The sequence below is a fragment of the Olea europaea genome, chromosome 20 (assembly GCF_002742605.1).
Source record: "Olea europaea var. sylvestris chromosome 20, O_europaea_v1, whole genome shotgun sequence".
NCBI classification, from domain to species: domain Eukaryota; kingdom Viridiplantae; phylum Streptophyta; class Magnoliopsida; order Lamiales; family Oleaceae; genus Olea; species Olea europaea.
The window spans coordinates 8,804,427-8,822,837 of record NC_036256.1 but is presented as its reverse complement, the minus strand read 5'-3'; the positions used below and the strand labels follow the sequence as shown (position 1 = coordinate 8,822,837).

Here is an 18,411-nt window from a genome sequence, read left to right as displayed (position 1 = left end):
GAATACTACGTCCCTACTTCTGATGACCTTTTTTATCTTTGGGTCCCATAATCTGAATCCAAATTCCTTATCTCCATAGCCTATAAAGATGCATGGAGCAGTCCTTGCATCTAGCTTTTATCTTAGCTTCTTGGATACATGTGCAAAGGCTAAACAACCAAATATTCTTAGGTGAGACTATGAGGGATATTTACCAGATCATACTTTCTCAGGAATTTCAAAATTCAATTATACTGATGGTGATCTGTTGATTAGGTAGTAGGCAGTTCGAACAGTTTCTCCCCAAAATGGCTTTGGCAGCTTAGCCATACTTATCATGCTTCAGACCTTTTCCATGATCGTCCGATTCATCCTCTCGATGACTCCATTATGCTATGAGATGCGTGGGATTGTCTTCTCATGTCGAATCTTCTGCAATAGGCATCAAACTCTTTGGAAGTGTACTCGCCTCCATTATCTGTGCGAAGACAGTTCAACTTCTTTCCTATTTCACGCTCTACCATGGCATGAAATGATTTGAAATATTCCAATACCCGGTCCTTTGTCTTCAAGAAATATACCTACACCTTTCGAGAAGCGTCATTAATGAATGTTAAAAAATACTTATTACCACCTAGTGATTCAACCTCCAAGGGACCACAAACATCAGAGTGTACCAGATTGAGCAACTCTAATCGTCTTGTCGAAGAGAAATTGAAAGAGACTCTATGTTGCTTACCAAATAAATAGTAACTGCAAGGATCTAGCACAACTTCCTTAGCAACTGTGATTAGCTCATTCTTTGTCAACGTAGACAAACTCTTCTCACTTATGTGACCAAGTCTCTGGTGCCACAAATTTTGAGAAGCTTCACGTTCTACTATGCTGAGGCTATCCATATGCATTTTCACATGAGTCTTGTATAAAGTGCCACATATATGTCCTCGAGCGACAACCATGAAACCTTTCATCATTTTTCACGTGCCATTACTAAAGTGATTGACCTAGCCCTGTTTGTCAAGGGCTATCCCCGAAAGTAGATTTTGTCGAAGATCGGTACATGTCGAACATCCTTCAAGATTATTTTACACCCGAGGTTCGTTTGTATCTGGACATCACCAATTCCTACGATCTTAGAAGAGCTAGTATTTCCCATCTTCACTACACCAAAGTCGCCAACTTTGTATGTTGTAAAGAAATCTCTGCGTGGAGTGGTATGGTAAGATGCTGCAGTATCTATTACCCACTCAATATCTTGGTTTGAGACATGAAGACAAATCTCTTCATGGATGGAGTAGATAGCCACCTCTCTAGAAATAGTGACTAGTGTCTCTTCCTCCTTATTTTTCGACTGCGAACTGTTGTGGCCTTGCTCTCGTAGCAATTTTCTGCATTTCTTCTTCAAGTAGCCCTCCATACCACAATAGTAGCACTTGTAAATAGGCTTCCTTCCATCTATTAATCTATCCCTTCTTTTGCTTTTGCCTCTCCCCCTGCCTCGAACGCTTCCTTGCTGTCTTCCTCGGTTCTCTGTGACAAGGGCATGTAATTGGTCCGTGTCAACGTCCTTTCTCTTGGCCTCTTCATTAAATAAGGTATCCTTGACCATAGACATGGTAAGTTTGCCATCAAGGGCTGAGTTGCTAAGAGATACTACTAATGCCTCCCAACTATCAGGAAGAGAATTTAAAAGTAGTAAAAGGCTTGTATTTCATCCTCAAGCGCCATCTCTACAGATGACAATTGGTTTACCAAGCTCTGAAATTCACTGGTGTGCTCAACAACTGAAGTTCCACTCTTTAACTTCATATTCACCAAACACCTCATCAATAGGGCTTTGTTTCAAGCGGTCTTGGCCTAGTACACGTCCTCCAGAATCTTCCAGGGGGCATACGCATCTGTCTCTTGTGCTACATGGTGAAAAACACTATGGTCAATCCATTGTCGAATTTGATCGATAGTTTTCCTATTTAGTTTCTTCCACTCTGTCTCCTTGGTAGGATCGGGGTTTACACCTTTTTGGTTTCTAGGGGGTTATAAAAATCCTTACAACTGAGGAGGTCTTCCATCCGAGGCCTCCATAATGTGTAATTGGTGATAGTGAGCTTGATCATAGCTCCTGATGAAGATTCCTCCATTGACATCTTGACTTGTAAACGCTTTATCAAAAACGAAGTTGTATAAAAAAACTACAAGGGCCAATTGATAAACTTCGCTCTGATATCACTTGCTGTGATTCTCCGATCACGAAAGGAGAAGATAAAAGAAGAAAAATAATTCTATTTTTATTTTGAATAGAATTTACAATAGAGTATTACACTCTCTAAAAAAACCTCTCAAGAACTCTCTCCAATCTCTTTATTTTTTCTCTTTTACACACTACTTCCTTCCTCTCATGGGACATGAAAATTCTCTTTATGGTAGCATATATTTATAGAAAAATTTTGGCTACAAACCGTCATAAAATTCTAGCCAAAAAACCTACCACATAGTTCATTGTTGAAGAGTCAAAATGAGTGGCTGCCTTCAATTTGTCTTTTGCAGGGGAAAGACTTGCTCATTAAGAAATTGGTAACAAATTGTGGCTGATTTTCAATGACTTCAAAAGGAAAAAATTGATTAAAAAAACCAGCTGGAATGCGGCTGGACTTATCAAGTCTCGCACTAAATGACTTTTTCAACTTGAAAAATGAAAAGAGGGACTTATTTGTAAGAGAACAAAAGGTTGAATCGTATGCCTTGGGTGTGAAAAGATCATTCCAAAAGTCCTAAGTGTGTGCCGAGTCCAATATGGAGCCTCCTGATAATTCCTTTTAAAATAGCGTTATAGGGTCTTGATGGATTTCCTAGAACTATTTAGCATATGATTGTCCGTTTCGTCTTCTTTTGAAGTAGTGAGTGCTTAGTGAACCGAAGGAATTGGGTAATAGTGTGGTACTTCCTTCCTATTGTATGTTGCCTAAAACATGTACTAGAAGTATATGTTTGTTATGTTAATTAAAATATATATTATTTTTATTTATCACTGCATTCTAGTTACATCTAAGAAGCTATTATCTCAACTACACTAATCCCTGTGCTCATTGTTAAACCAGAAAAAAGTTCTAGCTTTTAAGATTTACCCATTACCATTTTTAAGCTTTTAAGAACCTCTTTCGTCTTCCCAATCAAAAGTAGCCTCATTAGTTGGGCCTTCTTTTTCCCCTGTTTATATCTTTAGGTAGTTTTTATTGTAAAGTTATCCATTAACATTTCCCATGAAGCTATTGCAAATGTTTATAAAGCAAAAAGTTTCTACTTTTGAGTCAGTTTAGATATATGGCATTTCACTTAAAGAGAGAAAAGTGTTTTCTTGGCTTTTTGCTGATATGTAAACTGCTCTCAGGTTCAACATGGAGCAGAAAGGGGCTAACTTGCTGCTTTATTTCTTTTTCCGATGAGGCCTTCATTCAAGAACACAAGTGGCAACGATATGGCACGAAATGGAAGTCAATTCACTTTGTTCTTAGTTGCTCCTTTACACGCTTTCTGCCAATTGGTTGATTACAACTTCTATAGTGATGCGGTGAGTCAACTGTGGTCGTGCAACTGATAGCATTCTTCTGTAGTATGTCCAATGTCATGATGTCTTATTTGTTAATGGATTTCTTTCAAGATATGTACAACGATGTGCAGGGCATATTCTCAACTGCCTTCACCGAATGGGAGGCAATACTCTGCACGTCAACTAGTTTGGATCTAGTGTGGGCCCAACTTCTATCAGACCCATTTCTTCGACGGCTTATTCTTGGTTAACTTATTTCGTGTCCCAATCGCCTTCATGTAATCATATGGGAGACATGATTGAGCTCATAATTGAAAATTCAGGCATAACTCAGTTTTTCATTAATTGAGCCTGTAATTTAAGTTTCTAGGTTCTAAAATTACATTAAGCCCTTGTTTGACAACCATTAAAACACAATTTTTCCCCACATACTCATTTTCAACCACACATTCTTACAATAAAATACTCTACATGTAAATCCAAATCTTTTTCATACTTTTTAATCATACATTCTCCAAAAAAATCACTACTTCAAAACACATTTGAATGATTGTCAAACAGGAGCTAAATTTGAACACGACTTGATGCGAACCCCGTAGCAACGTTGACTACGAAATCCAAAAGAGATTGACGAACCCAAGAAAGCCAAATTAATCCAAGAGTTTAGGATTAACCCAAAAAAAGTCGAACAAAAAAATCCAACAAGAACGACGCTTGAAAGACCCCTTGATCACGCAATCCAAGAATTAAATCTGGTTGTTTGAACGCCACAAGTTAACACTTGATAAGTTTGAAGTTGTTCAATGAAGAACAATAAAGAGAAGACAATACGCCTCACTTTTAATTCAATATCAAAATGTCAAAGATTTTTAACAATTGAATGAAAACTCTTATTTATACTAAACCTAAAAACTAGGTAAAAATTGTGCAAAAGTCGACCTAGAATAATTAGGAATGGAAAAGAATCAGAATCTAACAAACTATGGAAAAATACCAAAAATAGAAAATTCGCCAAAAAAATGGTCTATGCGACAGCATAGTGTATTTCCATGCGGTCGCATGGTTCAACCAAAAATCTCATCTTGAGTTTCGGTATGCCTCCATGCGGTCGCATGATGTTTTTTCCTGTGCATGTTTTCAGCCTCCGACTTGAAATGGACTATCGCCCCTCGGTTGCAACTTGGACATCCTTTGCTCTAGAAACCACTCCTTCCTAAAGTGCACCCAAACCCAATCTCCTGGCTCGAATGTCACGCGCTTCCTACCTTTGTTCGCCTGTGACGCAACCAAGTTACTTTTGTTTTCAATTTGCGTTTTTACCTTTTCATGGAGTGACTTAACCAATTCCGCCTTCTTTTTGCCATCTAAACTACCACGTTCATTCACAGGTAAAGGAATTAAATCCAAAGGAGTTAGTGGATTAAAACCATATACAATTTCAAATAGAGAATATGACGTTGTAGAGTGAACATCTCGATTGTATGCAAATTTAACAAATGGTAGACACTCCTCCCAACTCTTCAAATTTTATTGATTACTGTGCTTAACAATTGTGTCATAGTCTTATTCACTACCTCGGTTTGCCCATCCGTTTGTGGGTGAGAAGTTGTGGAAAATAGTAACTTAGCGCCTAACTTACCCCACAAAACTCTCCAAAAGTGACTCAAAAATTTGACATTTCGATCCGACAATATGCTTCTAGGAACCCAATGTAAACGAACAATCTCTTTAAAGAATAAGTCAGCAATGTTCGTGGCATCGTCAATTTTGTGACATGGTATAAAATGTGTCATTTTGCTAAACTTATCTACAACCACAAAAATAGAATCTCGACCTCGCTTAGTCCTAGGTAAATCCAAAACAAAGTCCATCGAGATACCAACCCAAGGCTCACTAGGTGTAGGTAAAGGTGTGTACAAACCTTGTGGTAAAACCTTAGATTTAACCTTTTTACAACCTATGCATCAACTACAAATTCGCTCAACATCACTTTTCATCTTAAGCCAATAAAAATGCTCCTTCAATACATCTAAAGTCTTTTGAACCCCAAAGTGTCCCATCAATCCACCAATATGTGTCTCCCTTACTAACAACTCCCGAATAGAACAATTAGGAACACATAACCTATTTTCTCGAAATAATTACCCCTCATACCTAAAGAACCTATCAACCGCCCCTTTTATGCATGACAAATAAATATCTGAAAATTTAACATTTTTTCATACAATTCCTTAATATGTTCAAACCCAAGTAGCTTAGAATCAAGAGTAGTTAGCAATACGTACCTTCGCGACAACGCATCCGCCACCACATTTTCTTTACCTTGTTTATACCATATGACGTATGGAAAGGTCTCAATGAATTCCATCCACCGTGCATGCCTCTTGTTCAATTTACCTTGTCCCCGCAAGTGCTTTAGTGACTCATGATCGGTGTGTATTACAAACTCCTTCGGCCATAGGTAATGTTGTCAAGTCTCCAAAACTCGAACAAGTGCATAATATTCCTTGTCATATGTAGGATAATTTAAAGTAGCTCCACTCAACTTCTCGCTAAAGTATGTAATAGGCCTCCGATCTTGCATTAAAACTGCTCCAATCTCTATTCCTGATGCATCACACTCAATCTCGAATGTTTAATCAAAGTTAGGTAATGCCAAAATAGATGCTGCAATCTACCTTTAATAGTATTAAATGCAAGTTCCTGTTCATCACCCCAATGAAAACCTACACTTTTTTAACTACTTCCGTGAGTGGTGTGGTGATAGTGCTAAAATCCTTCACAAAACGCCTATAAAAACTAGTCAGACCATGAAAACTCCTAACTTCCTTTACGCTTTTAGGTGTCGGCCAATCTCTAATAGTTTTTATCTTTTCATCGTCTACTTCTACCCCATTAGCACTAACCACAAAACTAAGAAAAATAACTCTATTCATACAAAACGTACATTTCTTAATATTAGCATAGAGTTGTTATTTCCTTAAAACAATTAACATACACTTTAAATATTCCAAATGCTCTCCTAGGTCTTTGCTATAGATTCAGATGTCGTCAAAATAAACCACAACAAATTTTTTCTATAAAAGCACGTAAAACATGATTCATTAAACGCATAAAAGTGCTAGGTGCATTTATGAGTCCAAACGACATAACCAACCATTCATATAAACCATATTTAGTTTTAAAAGCCGTTTTCCATTCATCACCCTCCCGCATACGAATTTGATGATTCCCGCTTTTTAAATCAATTTTAGAAAATATGCAAGCACCATGTAATTCATCAAGCATGTCATCTAACCTAGGTATAGGGTGACGATACTTTACCATTATGTTGTTGATAGCCCTACAATCCACGCACATTCGCCATGTTCCATCATTTTTTGGCACAAGCAAAATGGGTACCGCACAAGGACTCATGCTTTCCATCACGTATCCTTTGTTCATTAACTCCTCCACTTGTCTTTGAAGTTTCTTAGTCTTCTCGGGATTATTTCGATAAGCCGGTCGATTTGGAATGATAGCTCCGGGTATGAAGTCAATTTGATGTTCAACGCCTCGAATAGGCGGCAATCCACTTGGTGCATCCTCCAGAAATACATCCTCGAATTCTTGCAATAAAGACTTAGCCAAACTAGGGAGGGGTGGGTTAGTTTCCTCAAAATTGAGGAGTGATTCCTTATAAACGAACAAGATTATCTCTTTTCTCTTAACTACCGCCTCCTCAAATCACTCTCTTTTATAAAGAAATTCGCTCGTATTTTCTCTTTCCTTTCGGAACACTCCCCTTCTTTTCTTTCTTGTGCTTGCTCTCTCTTTTTCTCTCTAGTGGCTATCTCAATATTTTCTCTCTTCTTCTCTAACTCACCACTTTCTCTCTTTTTTTCTAACTCCTTGACTCTGTTCTCTTCCTCACTTCTCAATTTTAATTGGTTCTCATAGACTTGCGCCGGTGATAATGGCACAAGAGTAATGATCCTTCCATCCTTAATGAAACTATATCGATTTTTGTTCCCATCATGCATAGCCTTCCTATTGTATTGCCATGGTCGGCCCAATAAAATATGTCATGCTTGCATTGGCACCACATCACACATTAACTCGTCCTGATAACTCCCAATTGACAAATTAAGTAACACCCTTCGATTCACCTTCACCTTGCCACTCTCATTCAACCATTGCAATTTATAAGGTCTTGGGTGTCTCAACAATGTTAAACCTAATTGTTGACGTGGCATCGAGTGTGGAAAATGTTCTCCCGTTGCAACTCCAAGTCATCCGCTTTGACGTGAGTAGTGAGAGCTCGCCTTGTGACTAGTAGATCCCCAACCGGTCCTTCAACTTTTTCTTCTTCACTAACATCCTCCAACGCCGGCTGTCATCAAACTCGCCATCACTATCGCTCACAATCTCTCCATTATCCCGCAACACCATTGCCCATTTGTTTGGGTATTGAGAAGCAATATGCCCCGTTCCCAAACACCTAAAACATTTGATGTCCCGATTGCAAGACGGTTGTGCCTCCGATTTTGATATTGGTTTGCTAGCGTTTTCATCCTTGCCCTTTTGCCAATCATTTTTACCTCTAAGTGTAGCCCCGTTTTTGTTGTTGTCATCCCACTTCGATTTCCATGTTGGATTAGGAGTCGAAGTGCCTAACGGTTGCCTAGACGTCCCCTTCCTCTTCAATTGCCTCTCGACCTTCATTGCCACATGTAACATGTCCTCGATTTCCACATAATGTTGCAACTCTACAATGTTTGCAATATCCCGATTTAACCCATTCAAGAACCGTGTCATGGTAGCTTCCCGATCTTCCTCCACATTAGCCCGAATCATAAGAATTTCCATCTCCTTATGATAATCCTCTACGCTTTTCGATCCTTGGTACAAACCTTACAATTTTTTCTGGATTTCCCTATAATATTTACTCGGAACAAACCTCCTCCTCATCAATACCTTCAATTCATCCCAAGTGCTAATTGGTCTTTCCCGACCCCTACGCCGTGATGTTAGTACTTGATCCCACCAAAATATCGCGTAATCCACAAATTCAAGCATCGCCAATTTTACCTTTTTCTCCTCCGAATAATTATAGCACTCAAAAATCATCTCAACCTTCCTTTCCCACTCTAAATATGCTTCCGGATTGCTTTTCCCCTTAAATTGAGGAATGGTCATTTTAATACTCCTTAAATTTCCATCTACTTCATCTCCCAAGTTATTTCTACCCCGTCTTTCCATCTTATTGTCCCTATGCCTCGCTCGACCCATATCAATGTCATTTTCATCAAAATTATCCTCATCACTACGATACTCATCCCGCCTTCCTCTCCTAGGTTCACACCTACCGGCCTCCTAGCATTAGACATCTCCACTTGTCCCCGGCTAAGATTAGCAATTGTAGTACCTATTTGCACCATCCATTCCCCTTTCCTATCCACCTTCTCCCGACATCGCCAAGTACCCTTTCAAACCTCCTTATCATGTCCTCCGATGCATTGTTGTCATTACCGTTTCGGCTTTAATTATAACCTTCTCTTTCCAACATCATATCGCACAATTTTTTTTATACCTCACAAAGATTTCACTCGAAAAACACCCACTATGACTTTTTCCCTCTATTAAACTCACCACTCGGCCTTTTATCACTCAAAGTCTCCCTCCAAGCATTTCAAAGAACCAAGTGAACTAAATCAATTGTTTTACCGGGAATTCAAACAAAACGAATATTAATCGAAGACCACGAGACTCAAAGGACTTGAATAAGTGGAATAAATGAATGTTTTGACAAGACTATGTGAATAGACTCAATAGAAGATTGAATGAATTGAACCCAATTGAATATCTCAAAATCAAACACAATGTAGGAATCGTTGTTGGTAGAAAAAAAATAAAATCAAACAATAATAATATCAAATTTATTTTTTTATTTTTGTTTGTTTGTGAACAGTACTTCGAGATGAACAGTACCTTGAATGTACAGTAACTCTTTTTTTTAACTCCTTGATGAAAGAAGATGACTAAACTATCAATAACTCAATGAAACGACGAAAAGAAAAACAAGAACGAAGAAGAACTAAGAAAACAAAATTAACGACTCAAACAAATAAAGAAAAGATATAACTTTCAATTAATTTAGAGCCAAAACTCTGATACCAACTGATGCGAACCCCATAGCAACGTTAACTATGAAACCCACAACAAGATTGACAAATTCAAGAAAGCCAAATTAATCCAAGAGTTTAGGATTAACCCAAAAGAAAGTTGAACCAAAAAACTCAACAAGAACGACGCTTGAAAGACCCCTTGATCACGCAATCCAAGAATTAAATCCGATTGTTTGAACGCCATAAGTTAACACTTGATAAGTTCGAAGTTGTTCAATGAAAAACGATGAAGAGAAGACAATACGCCTCACTTTTAATTCAATATCAAAGTGTCAAAGGTTTTTAATAATTGAATGAAAACTCCTATTTATACTAAACCTAAAAACTAGGTAAAAATCGTACAAAAGTCGACCTAGAATAATTAGGAATGAAAAAGAATCAGAATTTAACAAAATATGGAAAAATATCAAAAATAGGAAATTCGCAAAAAAAAAAAATGGTCTATGCGACCTCATAGTGTATTTCTATGTGGTCGCATGGTTCAACAAAAAATCTCATCTTGAGTTTCGGTATGCCTCCATGCGGTCGCATGGTGTTTTTGCCTGTGTGGTCGCACATGCTTGTTTTCAGCCTCTGACTTTGTCGCTTGATAACAAATTGATCCAAGTTGATTCGACCTTCGACCCGAACATGAAAGTTGCTCAATTTTGAGTCCCGAACATGGTTCCATTAATGGTTTCTTGAACAAGCAATCACATCGCTTGTTTCACTTGCTTTGCCTTTGATTGCGTCATTGGTCCGTCATCGACTATCAACGGGTCTCGTCTCGCACTCGCTTTCGTCGGGCTCAACTCCTGGATCATATCACGGCTTCTTTCTCTTTAAAGTAAAAAAAATACTGACAATGTCAACAGAACTTCTTGATTTTGGATCTATTAGATTTGATCCTTTAATTGGCTACATATTAATGTTATCATATACTCGTGTCTGAATTCTAAGAATGCCCCTGGCAACTTTTAATATTTTCAGTTTAAAAATCAAGCACAATGAGCAGAAGGTTGCACTTCATGTGTTATAGATTTACTTTTATGTAATTTATAAAGAATCTAGTGATGTGGTTATATGAGTTTTGAATGAAATGATGATGAATAGATAATGTATAGTCCATAGCAGCCCTATAAACGCTTCGTATTGCAGGTATTCATATAATGTAGCTTAAGCTAATTGATAAGCATATTCTTTGATGGAATCTTTCCAGATTCATTTTCTGCCGTGCTGTGCTTGCGTTACTTCACTTATGAGAAAGTGGCGATCAATATGTACTTGTTTGTATACCAGAACTTCCCAATTCCGTTGCTTCCTTCTCCAAAACTGTGCAACCTTACATCAAACAACTAGCGAATCACCTTAAAGCTGCAAACTGTTTTAATTTTCATGACAACTCGTAAAATGAGACCAGATATTGTGGAGTTATGATGCTGGTTTGATGGGGGTGATTCAAGGTTCCGAGATCATTACTTGAGTGGACAGAAGATTTATGGGAGAAGTTGGTTATCTAAAGGCGATACAAGGAAGCTTTAGCAATAATTGAATTTGCTTCCCTTATTACTGTCTCCGAATTCTTGTGCAAAATTCGTTGTCTTTGTGGATATTTTCTTCTCGGTGAGACTGAAGCTCGGGTTATGGTGCACAGTGCCTTTTGCAGGTTGGTTAATTGGTTTACAGTTGACTCGCTGATTATAACCAATCTGCTTCTTATAATTGTTTCAAGGTCTTATTTGTGTTCTCTGTAATATAAAGTCAGGTAGCTTAAACAAGGTCATCATAGTAGGCTACTTTATCGTATATCTTCGACGAGTTCTTTACCGCGAGTTATTGATACTTAAACTGCCAAACATTGATAGTTAGATCCTTAAATAATGGATACCAGAAAATGTCAAATAAATATAAAAATGGAATCTCATTGGTCCAATCAAAATTAAATCAAACCGACTCAGTTAAGGACAAAACTACACTTTAATCTCATTGGAACAACTCATTTTTGTAGAGAAAATACAACTTACTTTTTAATGATCACCAGGATTCAAATAAAGAAACGTACAAGGAAACACAAATATTGAATTCTCACTATTCGATTTTACTTTGTGCGGAGCCGATATACAAATTGTATTCACTTTAGCCTTAAAACTTTCTCATTCACGAGAGAGAGATATATTTGGGTCGGTTACTTTAGGTGTAAATGAGTCTTTGTTGAGCAATCAAAATCGACTTGAACGTGTTAAGGGTATACGGATGTTTAGTTCTTGTTTAATAGATATTTTTTTGAGAATATACTTCCTTCGCCCCAATTATATATGCTGAGTTTTCTTTTTTTCTTGTTCCAAATATATAGGTCCGTTTCTTATAATTTATAATATTTTGTTTTGTTCATTTATCAATATAACCTTATTCAATTTTCCCCACTTAATATGTCAACTTCTTGAAATCATCCAAATACACACATTTCTAACTTTTTGTGAACATGAAACAACTCTCATTTTTTCTTCTTCTTCAAATTAAATCACTCAAATTTTTTGCTATTCCACTACATACTGAAAATTAAATGGGGTTAAATTAGGAAAAAAATTTGCAAAAATTAATTTTCCAATGATACTAAAGAAGATTTCTTAAATTCGTGTGAAAAACGAAACAAGCTTATATAATTGAGACGGATGGAGTATTTTGTAAAAGTGAATTATTTTATTTATTTATTTAAGAATGTGTAATGAAAATTGAGGAAAAATATAAATTTATATTCAAATTATTTTATTAAAATAATATGTTATTGAAAATTGATTTTGGATAAAAATGTGTTTTAGATATTGAGACACGTACATTCATACAGAGCAAAAATCGAGTTAATTGTTTCAATGGTCACTGAACTTATGTCCATGTCTTTGATTGGTCACTGAAATTTGAAATATTGAGTTTTGATCACTGAATTTAGGTCTATATTTTCGATTGCTTATTGAAATTCAAAATGTCGAATTTTGACCATTGAATTTTGAAAAATATTGTACATTACTCACTGAACTTTGAAAAATATTGTACATTACTCACTGAATTTTGAAAAATACTGTACTTTACTCACTATAAACTCGATATTTTTCAAACTTCAACAGTGATTTTGGTGAGTAACGTACGACATATTTTAAAGTTCAGTGGCCAAAACTCGATATTTTAAATTTCAGTGAGCAATCTAAAACATTGACCTAAATTCAGTGAGCAATCGAAAATATTAATCTAAGTTCAGTGACAAAAATTTAATATTTTAAACTCCAGTGACCAATCAAAGATATAGACCATAGTTCAATGACCATTGGAACAATAGGCATTTTTAAAAATGTCCAATTTTAAGGGTATGAGTTGAAAATTGTCCACTCATTTGAATTTAGTGCTAAGTTGTCTATTATGTCCTTAATGAAAAGCTACATTTTGAAATGGTATTCTCGACATTTTAAATGTCGTTCTCGACATTTGATTTTTTTATCAATTTGTCACAAATTTTGAGAAGTGGCTTCCATAAGAAGCTATATTAAAATAATGTTTTTCGACATTTCACATGTCATTATCGACATTTAAACACCGTTTCATTTATCTATAATGACATTTCATTTTGATTAAGACATTTCTTTATATTTAAAAATGTCGTTCTCGATATTTCTGAATCAATGAAAAACATAACATTTATTGTGATTTGACATGTATACTTTTTGAAATAAATATGGCAAGTTATGTGTCAAAATTTATTGGCCAATAATAATATTTTAAAAAAGTTCATTTTTTGTCTTAGTGTGGAATTACAAATTGTTAATAAATGTATTTTGGTTTAAATTCTTTTAAATTAGACTTTTTGTAATGATGAACATTTTTGCAAATTACTAGCTAAAAATGGACATTTTGTGAAATTGGAACAATTAACTCGCAAAAAGAACCCGGTACAAGTCTGTAGCTCGCGTTTGAACCCTAGCCTACGACCATCTCGCTCTCCGACTCACAGTCTCTCTCCATCGCAGTCTACGGCAGCAATCAGCCCTGTTCCTCGCAGTTAAGTGTTTTTAAGAATTTTATATTCTTGTGATATTTTAACTTTTTATACCTGTATTGTTTCTTGGCGGAGTGAGAGAGGTTTAACTTAGAGATATTGAATTCGAATCGTGGAAAATGCCACGAAAATCTGAGGGTTAAAATGCGTTTAGGCTCTCTCAGAGTCAACCGTACATATATGATGTGGACAAATTTGAATAGCATTTTTACTTCAAAGAGAAGTATTATTTACTGTATAAAATCATCTTCTGATTAGCAAAACAGGTAAAATTTCTCCTCAATACTCAGGTTCTTATTACTGATATGTTTATACAGTTTTTTTTGTTCAAAGTTCAAACAATATGTATAAATTCTTACATCTATTGGTTTGGTACAACATTAATACTGGGTTTTGTTGAATTGAAAAACTAATACTAGAAAAGTACTATCAATTCTTCAATATTCCGGATTTTGAAGCTCCTTAAAAATACTAACAATTAAGAAGCAAGAATGCGGATAAAGTGTTCTATGAAATTTCCAAATGACATCGCTTTAATAGAATTCTGCACTACTGGCCGCTTCTGCTTTGGTTCATTACCTGTCTATTGATATTATGAATTCGAAGACACTATTTAAGTTGGATTTGTTCTTTGTTGTATTATTATTCTGTATAGTGTATTCTATCAAACTCGTATTTTGTAATTGCACAGCTCCCATGGAAATGTAGAAGTGAAATGCCATCCCCAATTGGACCAAGACTCAACTTTTATAAACAACAATACTTGTGCAAAGGGTTTAAGAAGATAATTCCGTACAATACTTCTGGCTTGACAAGGTAAGGGAGAAATGGCAAAAGGTTTGTTATGGGCAACGGCGGAGGATTTGTCAAGAAACAGAGGCTGGGTCCTCTCACTGTATCGCCAAACACTGAGGAGTCTGAATTCACCTGATATACCACTCAACTTGGCAACCAGTCTAGCCAAGAAAGCGAAAGTTCGAGCCATTTTCTTGCTGGGTTCCGAGGAGCGATCACTTCACAACATTGAAGATCTTATTAATGTTGCTGAGTATTCTCTCTCCGTCTTGAAGAAAGGCGAAATCCCGAAACACATTCAATAGATCAATGTACAATGCAAGTTAAATGTAAGGTCCCTGTATTACGCCTTTTCTCCTTGGATAAATTTTGTGAATGAAGATGTTTGTTTTCCCAAGTTGTTAAAGTCCTTTGATGTCCTTGGTGCAAGAGTCTATTTTTAGGTTGGTGTCCAAATGATAATTGTCTTCCTGTCGTGTTGATGCAAAGTTCAAGAGTAACACAAGGTTATAGTATAATAATGTCAATAGCTTAGACCACCACCTTCTTAAATGTTGTGTATGTGGCCATCTTTTTAGTGAAGAATCAGATTTATTATGCAAGAACTAAGCACATTGATGTAAGATTTCACAAGATAAGAGAGTTGATTACTTCAGGAGAACTGTAATTAGGGAATGTGCATACCTCAGAGAATGTAGCAGACATGATGACAAAACCAATCACAATGGATAGGTTCAAGCATTGCTTGAACTTGATTAACATCTCTAGGTGTTAGAGAGGATGTGTCCCAACCCATTAGTACTAAACGATGTGGTTTCCCAGGTTATTTTTTTCTAAAGTTTTCTCCTAAGGGGTGAATATTCGCCAAGGTGAAGATTGTTGTGTATGTAGCTCATATAGAGTGGAACACAGGTTCTCTGGATCAAATAGGCAAATGTCGGAGCGAAGTGGAGTAGAGTGAGGGAAACGTAGTGTACCGAACGAAATGGAGCGGGGGGTACGGTACATGGGTATTATTTTGTACGGGCTTTAAAGTCTTATATGGGTTTAGGCTAGGGTTAGTATAAATAATATGTTATAATCCTATTTTTCACTACTGAATAAAATTATCTCCGCTTCTCTTTCGTGGACGTGGGCACATTGTTGAACCACGTAAATTCTTGTGTTGATTTCTCTATTTTATCTCTTTATTATTGCGCACAAAATCCAACATTTAACTACTCTGCAAATCCCTTGTAACTGTAAACAAGGTAGGTTATTAGCTATGCCAAACTATTAGTAAAATAAACCTAATGATCTGGTTGTCTGGAATATCATCCTTACAAAGACCTTATTACTGACCTAATTTAATTAAGAATTTATTTGAATCAAAACGGAAAACTAATAGGTAATGGTTGTTTTCTGATCTAATTTCTACTCTAAAAAATTAAGGTATAATTGGTTAACTAGTTGACACATTGATTTTTGGGATTACACGATGGAAAAAAAAGGCTAGGACTTACGATTTCACCTTAATTCCTTGTTGATTTATCGTACATGGCATATTCATATTGTGTATCCAATTGAACTTTTGTAAAATAATTGAAAACCTTTCTTGAGTAAATCCAATTCTTCCTAACTACAAGAATTCACTATATCTCTATGTGAATTTTAATCTAAATAAATGCTTCAATTTACCAAAAAGTTCATAGAAAAATTTCAATAATTTTAAGAGTATTATCCCCATTTCCTATATAAATTACTGATTTTTAATATTTGGTCAAACAAACAGCTGACCTTTGGACCCGTTACCATTTTCAAATCAAACAGTTGATCATAGAATTACAAGTATTAAGCAAAATTTTAAAAACGATACACTTTAACAAATAAAAACCATGTATTTAAGAGTTAAAATCAAAGGTTTAGCTGAAAGCTACACTGTTTGTCCTAACTACTAATTTAGCCATAAATCATCGTAACAAAACACAAGGTGTAAAACGAAAACATTACTCTTAAAGCAATTACATCACCGTGTTCGATAGAAAGAATAGAATAAAAATACTGAACCAAGCTTGAACTCTCCTTCCTTGAAATCTCCCAGAACCTTGAATTTTCCGTGTTTTTTTATTGGAACAAGTCTCGAACTATAAAGTACCCAACTTCAAAACATTATTATGGTTGGCAAATTACATATTATCGAGAGCAAAAACACAGAAAATTCCAGGTTTTGGGAGATTACATGGGGGTGAGGAGGCTGCAATCTTGGTTCAAGGTTGTACTTCATTTTCTTGATCAGGAAGTCGCCATTTCAGAGGCTTGCTCGGGACTTAAAAAAATCAGTGATACAGAACATTGCTCATGCCATTTGATTGCTTTTGAAATAGTATACATTATGGTTTTCCGTTTGGGATTTCTGATTTATGCCATTTGATTGCTTGTGTCTGTGGTGCAGAATGATCTGCTTTTCCAAAGCCATGCTGTTTCAGCACTTCAGGAGGCTGCTGTCATACCTTGTGGGTCCTTTTGAGGACACCAACCTGTGTGTCATTCATGTCAAGTGCGTGAAACTTATGCCCGAAGACATTCAACTGGCTTGCAGAATCAAAGGTCAGCAGGCAAGATGTGTGGTGGTGGTGGTTAGTGGCGGTGGTAATTTGTTCTTTGTTAAGTAGCAGTACATAGATGCTAGACACTATTCAGCTTTAATAGTTACTGTTAGTTGTTCGTTATGTGCTGCAATGGAAGATGACTCATTGGAATGGAAAAGTTGATTCTCATAGTAAGCAATTCTCTATTTGCATATAATGTAGTGACTTTGTTTCTGGTATGCCCCCGTTTGAAAACCTTTAATTTGATTTAATTTATTTCTCATTCTTATGTTCAACCACACATTCATAAAATAAAATATTCTGCACTTAAGCTTATAATTTTTTCCTACTTTTTAACCACACATTCTCCAAAAAATACTATTCAAAACTAAGTTTTTTAAATTTTGAGGCCACCAAACAGGGGCTTATTTGCTTGGTGTAATTTATATTTGCTCTGTTACGAATTTGTTGAGGGTTGATGAACTAAAATCTTTGAAAATCTGAATTATTTGCATGTGCCTCTTTGGTATATTCCTTTTATGCATTCGAGTTGTGCATGGGAATTAAAGCCTTGATGGCTCTGTCAGTTGAGGTTTACGGTCATGTTTGCTATCTAGTTCCGAACTGCACTGTACACGCAAATTGTCCACATTTTCCCCCCTATTGTTTGCACAGGTGCTAATCAGATCAGCATAGTGAACGTCTTTAGAACCATTGAGCGTGTCTCATCTAAAGCTGTGAGTTTGCTGTGTCGTAGTCTCCGTTAATTTGGATCGACTATAAGAATGCCAAATCATCTGAACGAGATTGGATGTGTATGGTTCAGTATCTCCATGCGCAATAGAAGCCTATTTAAGTTGACTTTTGACAACTTTAAACCTACTGTTGGCATGTTAGTAAAGGTGCCTGGGTATTCTGATTTTGTTTAAACTAATACTTACTGTCTATCAAGACTAAGGACCTGCATAGGAGTCTTGTTATTATTATTTTTTAAAACTATTTTTGACTGGTTCTGGCTAGTAACGTTTATGAGAGGTGGAAAATATCTGTGCTTGTTAGTTTTCTGAGCACTGATTTTGGAAAATTATCCAAAATTAGTGTAGGGCAATTTTGGTCGTATTTCTCAACTCATCAAATCTAAAGTATTTGATGGGTTTTCAATTTTTTGTCTCTCTAAAATAATTATTTTCGAGACAAAAATTCTATTATACGTGAAAAACTGACTATAAATAAAAAACATACAGTAATAAAAAGATTTACTTATAATATTACTATTTATAAGATAAAAACTTACTTTTATGTAAAAGATTACTTATAAATTAAAAAATACTTTTA

At 36.0% G+C, this 18,411-nt stretch overlaps 1 protein-coding gene across 3 annotated transcripts; it reads left to right on the top strand.

The window, feature by feature from the left end:
* The first annotated feature begins 13,577 nt into the window (after positions 1-13,577).
* Positions 13,578-17,315, top strand: LOC111369546. Of its 3 annotated transcripts, none has more exons than XM_022991111.1 (3): positions 13,578-13,716; positions 14,406-14,838; positions 16,941-17,315. In XM_022991111.1, exon 2 carries the CDS (start codon positions 14,542-14,544, stop codon positions 14,812-14,814), a length of 273 nt encoding a protein of 90 aa, XP_022846879.1. In that variant the 5' UTR covers positions 13,578-13,716; positions 14,406-14,541; the 3' UTR covers positions 14,815-14,838; positions 16,941-17,315. The 3 variants fall into 3 exon arrangements, with proteins under 3 accessions (XP_022846879.1, XP_022846881.1, XP_022846880.1); XM_022991113.1 differs by having other exon boundaries at positions 13,587-13,717; positions 14,531-14,838; XM_022991112.1 differs by lacking the exon at positions 13,578-13,716 and adding an exon at positions 13,728-13,980.
* Positions 17,316-18,411: the final 1,096 nt, after the last annotated feature.